We start from the raw sequence: 12,184 nt of genomic DNA, 5'->3' as shown, positions 1-12,184 counted from the left end.
GGCCTCTAGGGCCACCAAACACCCTTCCACCTCAGGATCTCTGCACTGGTGAGTATAATGTCAAAGCTCTTTCTTAGATGGCCACATGACTATCCTTCCCTCCATTTCTCCTAGAGAGGCTTTCCTTTAGCACATGGCAACATGTGGTGGATTCCAAATACTTCTGTGCATGTGCCTGTATACTGTGCTGAAGGTTGAACTCGAGTATACTAGGCAAGTTCTATACCATGAGTTGCACCTCCAGCTCCATCTCCACGGTGGGAGAGGGGTATATGTTCATAAGTATGGGTGGAGGTGTGGGTGTACATCTGCGCGCACGCGTGTGTGTGTGTGTGTGTGTGTGCGTGTGCGTGTGCGTGTGCGTGTGTGTGCGTGTGCGTGTTTAGGCCAAAGATCTACTTTGGGTGGCTTTTCAGTCTCTATTTTTTGAGGCAAGGCCTCCCAATGAACCCGGAGCTCACAAATTCAGCCAGACTTATTGGCCAGAAAGTCCCAGAGATCCTCCTGTCTGCCCCCCACTCCCCACCCCCTGCCCATCAGGTTGGGATTGCAGGAATGTGCCAACAGCACTCCTGTTTTTGTTTTGTTTTTAATTTGGGTTCTGGGGACCGAATTTGGGTCCTCATGCTTCTGCAACGAGCTCTCTTCTAATGCTATCTCCCCAGTTTCTCTCCCTCTGAGAATAATTTTTGACACTTCCTCCTTCAAGAGCTAAAGCCTAGGGGCTGGAGAGCTGGCTTCATGGTTAAGAGTGCTTCTGCTCTTGAAGAGGACACGAGGTATCCTCAGCACCCACGCCAGGTAGTTTATTCCAGCTCCAAAGAGACCTGATGCCCTCTCCTGGACTCTGAGGGTACCAGGTGTGAATCCAGTACATTTATGTGGGTTTTTTTTTTTTTGGTTCTTTTTTTTGGAGCTGGGGACCGAACCCAGGGTCTTGCGCTTCCTAGGCAAGCGCTCTGCCACTGAGCCAAATCCCCAACCCCTATGTGGGGTTTTCTTGTGGTGAAAAGGCACCATTACCTAGGCAACTCTTACAAAGAATACATTTAACTGGGGCTGGGTTACGGTTTCGGAGGTTTAGTTAATGATTAGCATGGCAGTGTGCAGGCAGACTTGGTGCTGGAGGTGCCAGGAGCTCTGCATCTCAGTCTGAAAGCAGCAGAAGGGGACTGTCCTGCGGAGGCTCTGACTCATACTGTCCAGACTTGAGCATATACATATGTATATGTGTATATATGTATGTATGTATATGTATGTGTATGTATATATACATATATATACACATATATACATATATACACACATTTATATGTATGTATATGTATGTGTATGTATATATATATACATATATATATATCAGACTTCAAAGCCCCGCCTCCACAGTGACATGCATCCTCTAACAAGGTCACACTTCTTCCAATAAGGCCACACCTCCTAGTAGTGCCACGCCCCTTGGGTCAAGCATATTCAAATTATCACAGCATACATACATACACACATAAAGTAAAAATAAATTTAGAATCTAAAAAGAAACAGCAGCAGATACGAATGTGGATTCAGCTTATTTCTCCCTTTTCACTTGGTTTGCAGTCCCGGGGTGGTGGAATGGTGCCCACATTCGGGGTTGGTCTTGTATGTTCTGATGATGGGTTAAACCCTCATTAGTACACTCAGAGGTATGTTTCTATGGTGATTCTTAGTTCCTCTAGCTGCTATATGGATGCTGGGAATCCACCACAGAGTCTCTGCAAGAATAGCCAGTGTTCCTAACAGCTCAGCCATCTCTCTGACTCCTCATCTCCGTTCTTCACTGAGGATACAGTGTGAGTGGCTGCCTCACACTCCTCGCCCCTACCACTTCCCTGCCATAATGGACTGCACCTTTTCAGGGAAAGCTAAGCAAACCCTTCCCTTGAGTAGCTTTTGTCAGGTATTTGTCACAGTAGCCGAGAAAATAACTAATAAGAACCTCACACAGCAGCCAGAGAGAGGACTGGAAAGTTAAGGGCTCTGGCTGCTCTTCCCAAGGACCCAGGTTCCGTTTCCAGCACCCCATGGAAGCTCACAACTGTCCGTGACTCCAGTTTCAGAGGATCTGATGTCCCCTCTGGCCTCCTAGATATTAGGTATGCATGTGGTACATAGACCGCCAGGCAGGCAAAACACCCGTACACATAGAATAAAGTAACAAAGTAACTTCCTAGGCAACCAGTTACAACACTCTGCCAGCTGAACCATGCTTGAACTCCTGTCCACAAAAGTATGAGAAAATAATCACTTGTTTCATTTCTAAACTGGGGAGAATGCTAATTTCCTGCAGGGCACATGGATAACACCTTCCCTTCCTAGTCTCCAAATGCAAGCACTAGTTTTTTTTCCCCTCCTGATACCTGGGATTTAACCTAGAACTTTAGTATGTTACCACTGAGCTACACCTCCAGTCGTCTTTTTACCTTTTATCTCGAAGCAGATCTTGACAAGTTGCTCAGGCTGGCCTTGAACCCTCTGTTGCCTAGACAGGCCTTTAGCTTGGTGTTCCTCCTACCTCAGCCTCTCAAGTAGCTGGGATTGCAGGTCTGTGCCACGAGGCCCAGCTCCAACTACATTTCTTTCCCACAACACATACCTCTATCTGACACAGCATGTGTTTCCTCTCCTGGGATAATACCATGTAGCAGTGACACTGTTTTGTTCTGCCCTGTACCCTACAGTGTCTGCCATAAACCACTCAATAAATGTGTGTTGGTTTCTGGAGGTCATGGCCATTTTGTTTTGAGGTATAGGAAGCCTGAATGTGGAGGGTAAGGGTCAGACTTCCTTTAAGACCAGCTTCCAGTCCTCCTTAGTCTCTCCTTCACCACTTCCTAGTTGGACCTTTTCTGGCCCAGATCCCAAAGGTGGGCTCATTTTGCTTGATTCCCAGTATTTGGAGGTAAGGAAGGATTCCGTCTCCATGCCCTACCCCCGATCAAGACTCACAAAAAGTCATTTTGAATCTCTTAGAACTAGAGTTTCCCAAGTCAGTATACCAACTTTCCAGGAGAAATCTTACATCATTCTCTCCAGGTTCCTCTAAACAGTCAGTGGCAGCTAGGAGAGAGAGGAGCAAGCTAGACCCCAGGGTTCTGTACATGCGCCTCTACCCTTTACCCTCCAGGCATCCACAACATCCCAGGACATGACCGGCTGCCCCTGTATGTGCACTAATTCTACCAACGGACTGCTCTGTGGTCCTAGCATGGAGGGAGGAGCTCTGCAGGGAGGGTGACACCTGGGAGTATGGAATGAGGGAGTCTCAGTATTGAAGATGAACGGATCATCAAGGATTGAGGGAGTTGTGACTGGCTATGAGATCTGATACGGAAGAGGAAGGCTTGAGAGCAGACGATGGAATAAATGGTGAGCCCCAGCCCGGCCAGGGATAGCCACAGAGAACAGGTGCTTGGTCCAGCAGCAGCAGACGCTGGACTTCAGAGTGGGGTGGAAGAAATAGTCAGTGGGTCGGGGGTGGCACCAGAACATGTGGTCTAGACCAGGGCAAGCTAAGACTAGGAGGAGCTAAGGAACCAGAGGAGGATGAGGGAGGAGACAAAGGCCATGCCCAGACACCCGCCATGCAGGGGGATGTTTGCCCTGAGGCGTATGTGTCCCACTCGGTGTAATGGGTTTGCTGTAACCACACACATGTCAACCCCACAAACACCTGCTACTCACCTAGTTTATGGTGGTCCCCATGCCCCTGGCAAGTAGGTCTTGTGACCACAAAAAGAGGCTTGGAATGTATAGGGGTACCTGAGAGGAATAGTCAGGCTGCTCAGAGGAGAGAAACTGTGGCCTGCCAATCAGGACCCACAAAACAGAAACAACATCAGGGGATGGGTGGTGTAGGATAGGCCCAGTTGGCTCAAGGAATCCAGACATAGAGATTTGGAAGTCAGGGCTCATGGATGGAGAATGAGCAAACTGCTGATCACCAGAACAAAAGAGATACCGAGAAGCCAGGAGTTGCTACACTTCAATCTTCCACACACACTTGGAAATCCTTAAGAAGACAAATGTCAGACGAGGTTTTAAAAAAGAGAGATGAGAGATGTGTGTGTCTGTATTTCTCATATGGTGTGTATATCCTGATGTGCGTGCTTGAAGGAGACTCAGAGACCTCTGGGGATTAAGTGCATAGATACGGGGTCACTGGCATGTGCATATCTGTGCACAAACTGACAGGTATTTGCAGTTGGAGATAGCACGTGGGCAGGGCATGAAGGCACAGCTCTGTTCTGCTTAGATGTTCACATCCATCCCGGCATCCTGCAGAGCGATTCCATTGTGATCACAGCTTGTTCAGGCCCTTGACCCTTCCTTGAGTGACCTGTAAACGGAATGTGTAAGATTGGGTCCGAACTTGTGACAAGGTGTGTTTATGTGTGAACGTCGGGCTCTGAGTGTGGGTTTGGGGGACACGACTTGTAAGACTGGGTGGGGCCCCGGGCTGGAGTTTACTAGCTGTGGTCTCCTCTTTCTCCCACGCGTGATTTTCCCATAGCTCTCCGGCGCCCCCACCCTCGACTTTGGCTGTAAGGAAGGTGGGAGACACCTGTTGGGGGTTAAGAGGGGCCCAGCCCACCCCGGCCTCTTCCGCTGCGCCCTCCCGCCCGCGCCCGCCCAGCAGGGCTCGGGTCCCGCCCCCGGGACCGCAGGCAGCTAAGCGACCGCCAGTGAGCGCACCGCGGTCAGAAGAGCGCAGGGCGGCAAGAGCGCACAGCGGGGACCCTGCGCAGGGAACCCAGCTGAGACCGGAGCCGCCCCAAAGGCGGCAGGGCAGACGGACCGCGGTGGAGACACCCGGGGCTTCGGGCGGTGCCAGGCAGGTGAGTGTAGATGCAAGGCGCCCAGACCCCGGGTTCCGGGCTAAGTGACCCGCCACCTCATGCCCGTCTGGTCCTGTCCCTGTCTCAGACCCAGACACTGCTGACCTCTTCTCTGTACCACCTGGATTCCTGATTCTTTCCTTTTATGTTTTTACCCCATTTTTACACCAGTGCCCTCTATTTTCTGTCTCTTTCTAGTCTTTTCTCTCTCCTGCTGCGTCGGTCTTCCCGTGTCTCTCTCAACCCATCTTCTTGCTGTCTCTTTGCAGGTGTCTGTCTGTCCCTCTCTCTCATAGGTATCTCTCTCTCTCTCTCTCTCTCTCTCTCTCTCTCTCTCTCTAGATATTTTTTATCTATCTCTCCCTCCCTCCCTCCCTCCCTCCCTCCCTCCCTCCTTTCCTTCCTCTCCTTCCCTCTCCCTCTCCCTCCCTCCCTCTTTTCCTCCCTCTCCATTCTGGTCCTTCTCAGTCTCTATGTCCCCGCTCCTGACTCTCTTCCAGTCTCTGTCTCTATGTCTCCCTGCCCGTTGTCTCTGTGTGTATGTGTGTACGTGTGTGTGTGTGTGTGTGTGTGTGTGTGTGTGTGTGTGTGTGTGATATCTCCCTGCACCACTCTTCACTCTTCCTTGGTTTCTGTTACTCTTTCCAGTTTGCTTGGTCTCTCCCTATCCTCAGTCCCTGGCCATTCCTAACCCCCTCTGTATAGTCTCTGTCTCTTTTGCTCCCTCTCTCCGTCTCTGTTTACTTGATCTATTAATCCTTCCTTATAACTCCATGTATGTCCCCGAATCCATGAGCATCTCCCCTTGTGTTGTAGGGTGTGGGTGCAGCAAGGCCCTGCACCCATGATTCCCTTCCCCACAGACGGCCCTTTCCTCGGGCCCCCGCCTGGTACCAGGAGCCCCCCCAGCAGGGGGACTGCGCCTGGAAGCTGTAATGGAGGCCCTGCAGAGGCAGCAGGCAGCACGGCTGGCCCAAGGGGTGGGGCCCTTGGCCCCTCCACGCCTACCGCTTCCACAGCCTCCTCTGCTTGGCGCCCGGACCCTACAGGCTCCTGAGGGGGCCTTAGGGGTGGTTGGGGCTGAAGAAGAGGAGGGTGCTGAAGAAGATGAGGAGGGAGAGACACCCTTAGTGGAAGAGGAGACAGCTGAGCAGAGCCATCCGGGAGCCCGATGTCCCAATTCACCATCCGGCCAGTCCCCTGGAATCCAGCCACATGAGTGGACCTATGAGGAACAGTTCAAGCAGGTAGGAACCCTCTCCCCACCACTGCCAGGTTGTCCCTCCTTCCTCTGGCAAAAAATAGTCTGCACATCCCTACCCCCCTCTGCAGGATGTAAAAACAGAGACCTAGAGAGAGAGAGAGGAAGACGGGAAGATGAATAGTGATGAGTCAGCAGAGACATCCAGATATGTAGAAAGTACATGGGGATTCATTGAGAGGTAACCGAGATCCTCAAAACGTAGGAACTGACCATTGGTCACCATAGGAGGCCATTGGTGAGTTAGAATGGGTGTAAGGGTCTTCGAGAGAAAGGGATCCAGAATCCAAGGAGCCCATAGCAACACTACCCCATCAAGTCACAGGTACCAAAGGGAGTGTCTCAGTCTGGCTATTGCCTTTGGCAGAGGAATGGAAAGAGGTCGCTGCTCGTTTTGCAGGCTGGTAGGCCCATCCTCTTTCCTGACACCACACCACTCCACCATCCAGTGTTTTCCCCTGGTCTAAATTTCACGAGTGTTAGTTCCTAGCTTGTGCTGGCTACTTCAGCTGCAGTGTAACTGAGTGCCCACCCCACCCCACACCGTCTCATGCAAACTGGGTCTTTATGTTCATGGCCCTTAATCCAAACCCTTCCAGACCAGGGACAGTAGACCAGGCTGTCACCCTGGTGTTACTCAGGGCTGTGATTTCCAGCTGTGTCATTCCAATGGTACTACTCATACATAGGGTGTTGGTTTGGCGTCTTTTCTAGAAGTGTTCTATAGCATTGGTGTAAGACCGTGGATGTCACTCAGGGCCTTGTCACTCTGGAGATTCAGCTCTAGTGACTGTGCTTCCAGGGCACTGTCCCGGGCTTGATTGACATTGGGTATCATCGTAGGTACCTACGTGAGAGTTAGAACTCTGGGTCAGGTGTGTGTAGCTGGGTCTCCGGGGTTTTGATGCTCATGGGATAATTTTACAAGGTTCTTATTGAGCGATGGAGTGTTGCTTATATGTGTGACTCGTAGCAAGCTGAGGCCGAGACTCCGTTATTCTGGGTCAGTGACTCCATTATTCTGGAACTGTTCGTTTTAGACCTGGAAGGCAATGTCGGGGGAGGGGTGACCAACAGATTCCTAGTGTCCTGACATCTCAGGTTCGTGTGGGTGCCTGTGTGATAGCGTCTATAGAAGGCCCTGTAACCACCTCTGGAAGGAGGTCAGACAAGATGGCTTCTATAAGGGGTTCCCCAGCATCCTGCCTGCCTGAACTCACTTTAGTTTGTGTCCTGGCCCACAAGGAAATGAATTGCATGAAGCCCTTAGACAGATTAAGGGGAATGAATACGTACTCATCAGTCTACTCAGAGTGGAGCACAGCCCCAGGCTGCGTTCCCTCCTGTGGCTCTGAGTGTCCATCCTGGGGACAGTCAAGACTCTGTTCTGAAGAGCAGGCTGAGCTGTGGACGGACCCTTCTTGCTTCTTCTCTCCCTATATTTACCACATCGGGTCTGAGCAGCCTAGCAGCATCAGTAGCTAGATAGGTAGACGGAGTAGATAAAGGCACCTCACCTGCTCCTGGGGGTGGGCCGGGTGCCAGAGAATTTACATTCAGACTCCAGTCATCCTTCCACCAAATACTCTTCAGTACCACCCAAATTGGGGTGCCAGGGGTAAGGGGGGCAGTGGAGCTGGAGAGTAACCTTGGTCCTTCCCCAGCTGTATGAACTCGACGCGGACCCCAAGAGGAAGGAATTTCTGGATGACCTGTTTAGCTTCATGCAGAAGAGGGGTAAGCGAAGCGGTGTGGGGAAAATACCTAGACATTTCTGACTAGGTTTTGAGGAGGAAGACCTCAGGATGTAGTCCCCAGGTGAGGTCCTCCCACAGAGACCTGAGGTTGGTGGCACCTGTCTTTTGGGCCCTCAATAGCATCTTTAACCTCTGACCCTGCCCCCCTTCTCCACCAGGGATTAATTAGTGGTGGACCCACAGGCAGGTTAATGAGTGTGAGATCAATTAGGAGAGTGGGAGGGAGGACTGGTCAGGACTGGCTTGGGATAAGAGGGTCCCAGGAATGCCTTGGTTGTGTACAGTGCACCCTTCTTCCAGCTGTGGCTCCCCTCCATTGCCTTTTGCAACCCAGGGCACTCCCTACCTGTCCTGCAGCAGGAGGGAATAGAGTTAGACTGAAGGAGGGCTTTCCTAAAGGATGGGCCGAGGCCATGTGAATTGGGTAGCGGAGAAGGGATTTCTCTCCAGAAAGATCTCAGTGTTGAAAGCATACAGAAGGGGTCCGGGGGGATGAGGGTGGGCCGCAGTCCATCACTTCCGCTCCTCCCCAGATTCATGGGTCTGAACACTGACTCATTATCTCTCTCTACAAAGCTAATTAACTCACTCAGAGCACAGGCTGATAAGCTGCTAATTAACTGGCTGCACTGCCCCCCTCCCAGGACAGCTTCTGGCCCAAGTCTCCCCAGTCCCCAACACAACGCTCAGCAATGTTTTCTGGTCCCTTCCTTCCCAAGAGCCTTGGGTGAGGACCCCAGGTTTTCTTGCACCCCAAGGAGATCTAGTCATGGTAACCCCACTGTTCCTTCTCTGCACCTTCCTGGGGACCTTCTATCTCTTGGTAATGGGGTGGTGTGGACTGACGGCACAGCCCACACCCCGAGCTCTGCCTCCCTCTGTTCAGCTGCAGGGGGAGGAGGTCTCGCGGGGCCGATAATTTCCCCCCATTAATCAGGCCGCAGCTAATTGTTCGGGTCCAAAGGCACCGGTAGAAGGGGCTGGGATCGGTAAGGAATTAACTGGGGCCCATCGCTCAGCTCCGACAGGGCCCTTTGTCAGGACTGGCTGGCGGGGGTGGCTAGGCTGAGGACTTGGCTGGCCCAGGCAGGATCTGATTCTTCTGCACCTGCTGTACCCTGGCTTCCTGCAGCCTGTGGGGGTTGCCGCTTCGGGGAGGTATAGCTCTTCAGCACATACAGAAGTCATTCTGCAGTCAGCCCAGCAAACTAAAGCTTTCAGGAGAATCTGCCTGTCTGGTAGATTAGAGTGGCTTTTCCTTTTTACATATTTGGAAAACAGAGTTAAAACAGGCATAACATTTCCAGGCTGTGAGATTCTAATCTCAGTGCCTGTGAATAAAGTTTCATTGGAGAATAGCCGTGCCCATCCTCTTAGATATCATCTAAGACTGTTCTCGGATACAGTTGCAAGCTGGGTGTTTGTAACAGGTACCCTTTAGCCCACAAAGTCTAAATATTTACCTTCTGGCCCTTTACAGGAAAACCAAACTGATTTCTTAGTCTCCTGTCCTTCCTGCTATGGGGGGAAGGGGGTTGGGAGGGGGGTTCTCAGCCTGTGATCCTACCCTTCCTTTCCAGTCCTCTCCTGAGAACTGTCCTTACCCAAGGACATACCTAAGATGTCCTCAGAAGCCTAATCTTACTGTCCTGACTTTGACTTTCTACCTACTTCACACCAGGGACGCCAGTGAACCGGGTGCCCATCATGGCCAAACAGGTCCTGGATCTGTATGCGTTGTTTCGCTTGGTGACAGCCAAGGGAGGCCTGGTGGAAGTCATCAACCGAAAAGTGTGGCGGGAAGTCACACGCGGCCTCAGTTTGCCCACCACCATCACCTCTGCCGCCTTCACACTACGTACCCAGTGAGGACAGCAGAGGACCAGAGGGACTGGGTGGGGCGCGGGAGTGAAGGGAGGGGAGAGGGTGGGACGATCCGCTGGGTCCAGCCTCCCGCCCACCCATCCGTCCGCCCCTAGGTACATGAAGTATTTGTACCCATACGAGTGCGAGACGCGGGCACTCAGTTCTCCAGGGGAGCTCCAGGCTGCCATAGACAGCAACCGGCGTGAGGGACGTCGCCAGGCCTACACCACGGTCCCGCTCTTCAACTTAGCAGGACCCACACCTCGGGGCGCTCCTGGTCCCGCCTCGAGTCATGGCCCCGCCCCGACCACGACCCCGAATTGCCCCGGTTCCACCCAGGGTTCTGCTTCTGGCTTACCAGCGCATGCTTGTGCTCAACTGAGCCCCAGCCCAGTAAAGAAAGGTGTGAGGGGAGCGGGCAGAGTTTGGGGTATGGCACAGATCTTGAGATCTGTGCAGAGAACATAAAAATGTAGGACTCAGGTGTGGGTGGCATTGCAATATGAGAGCAGCAAGATCTTATGGGGCTCAGGGGTTTTGGGATCCCTAAATTAGTAATCCAGAGCCTTGAAGTCAAGAAAGCCTGTGGAAGCTCAAGTCCAGGGGAAGGCCCTTCATCCACAACAGATTTATTCCAAATCGGTCCACACAGGGATCCCATTTGGATGTAGTTTGCAACTTCTGTGACTTATTTCACAACAAAGAAAGCTTGCACATTCTCTGACCTAAACCAGCCCAGACCTATATGCTGGCCCTTTTTTCTCCACATCTTCAGTCTCTAGGCCAGAGTCTTTGGATGGGAGGAGAGACTAAACCTTGTTTATCAGCCTGCACGACCTCTATTGGTCCAGGCCTAGGGGAGAATCAAATGCAAACACGGACTGGTTGAACCAGAGTGGCCTGAGTTTTTGTCGGTTTTTTTTTTTTTCCAGAGGAGAGTGGAATCCCACCCCCTCGTCTGGCGATACCTGTGGGCTTGGCCTTGGAGGCTGCACGGGAGAAGCTGGCACCAGAAGAGCCTCCAGAGAAGAGGGCTGTGCTGATGGGCCCCATGGATCCACCTCGATTGGGAGCAACCCCCAGTTTCCTGCCCCGTGGCAAGGCTCCCCTAAGGGGTGAGGAAGGGCTTGTTAGTGAAGGGCTTTGGGCTAGTGTGCTGAGGGAAGGTAGACTCTTCACCCAATGGACGTTGGGGGTGGTACAGACAGATCCCTTTATAGACGGCCATGTAATTATGGTATGGGGTTCAAGTGCAGGAATAAGGAGGGAGTCTAAGTGTGAAATCCAATTTCCAAAAATGTGACTTCCCTGCCTTCCTCTGGACAGAAGAGCGGTTGGATGGGCCCCTCAATCTGGCAGGCAGTGGCATCAGCAGTATCAACATGGCGCTAGAGATCAATGGGGTTGTCTACACTGGTATGGGACTTATAGGCTGTCTATATTGGCATGAAGTTGGGATTTACTGTGGCATGTGGATTTTAGATTTTCTCTATGAGCATGAGGTTCAGGGCTATCTGAGGTTGCATGGGGGTTTAGAGTACTGTTACACTAAAACGGGTTAAAGAGAATGTCTACGTGGCATGGGGTCCCAGCATGGTCAGTGCATCATGGTTGCCATAGGATGTCTGCTTTGTCATGGATCTGTGAGTGTCAGTATTGTTCACCCACTTCAAGCTATCCACATTGCCATAGGAGCTTCCCACGGACCAGAGGGAGGGACTTGTCATTAGTGGTTCGTGGGAGTCCCACAGTCTCCTGTTTATTTTTGCCTTTCACACCTCTCCAACCCTTCATCAGGTATCCTCTTTGCCCGACGCCAGCCTGTGCCAGCTTCCTTGGGTCCGACCAATCCTCCACCCCCACCCTCTACAGGGCCCCCTTCCAGCACCTTACCCTGAAAGCAGCTAAGAGAACTAAGAGTCTAAATATCATTGCTTAGGGGGGAGAAGGCACCCTCCTACATTGATTCTTTCCGGATGTGATGCCCACTCTGGGATCCAGTCCTGGGAGATGTCAGCATGCCACCTCTTACACCAAAGGGATTTATTATTCCCTTCCATCTACCTCACTGTGAAGGGAGAACACTGTCTCCCTAGCTAGTTCCAGCAGCATCTACCAAAGAGCTTTCCCCCCAACATCCCCCATCATCCCCTCATGTGACCCCCATGTCAATGTTACCATTGGTACCCCACCTCTTTGAGTCAATTCTTAAAGCGGGTAAAGGGTTGGATTTGAATGTGAAGATGTCCCTTGGGTTGCATCTGGAAAATAAAGTTGTACTTCCTCTGTCTCCCAGGCCTCCTCTTCTTGCTTGGGTCTGGGAGGTGAGGGATACACAGACTACATTAAGCTGTCCAAGTGGAAGGCAGAAGAGCAGAGCTCCGAGAGAATAGAAGTGCATTTTTTTTTTGGAGGGAAGCAAGCTTTCT

General features: G+C 51.8%; 1 protein-coding gene across 1 annotated transcript; it reads left to right on the top strand.

Annotated features, from left to right (window-relative positions):
* The first annotated feature begins 4,735 nt into the window (after positions 1-4,735).
* Positions 4,736-12,046, top strand: Arid3c (AT-rich interaction domain 3C). Its single transcript, NM_001173981.2, has 8 exons — positions 4,736-4,871; positions 5,735-6,118; positions 7,797-7,869; positions 9,571-9,754; positions 9,869-10,158; positions 10,688-10,870; positions 11,082-11,171; positions 11,553-12,046. The coding sequence occupies exons 2-8, from the start codon at positions 5,807-5,809 to the stop codon at positions 11,651-11,653; spliced, it is 1,233 nt and encodes a 410-aa protein (NP_001167452.1). The 5' UTR covers positions 4,736-4,871; positions 5,735-5,806; the 3' UTR covers positions 11,654-12,046.
* Positions 12,047-12,184: the final 138 nt, after the last annotated feature.

The sequence above is a fragment of the Rattus norvegicus genome, chromosome 5 (genome assembly GCF_036323735.1).
Source record: "Rattus norvegicus strain BN/NHsdMcwi chromosome 5, GRCr8, whole genome shotgun sequence".
Lineage (NCBI taxonomy): Eukaryota > Metazoa > Chordata > Mammalia > Rodentia > Muridae > Rattus > Rattus norvegicus.
Note: the sequence above shows the minus strand (reverse complement) of the source record. Positions and strands in the feature narration are given on the sequence as shown.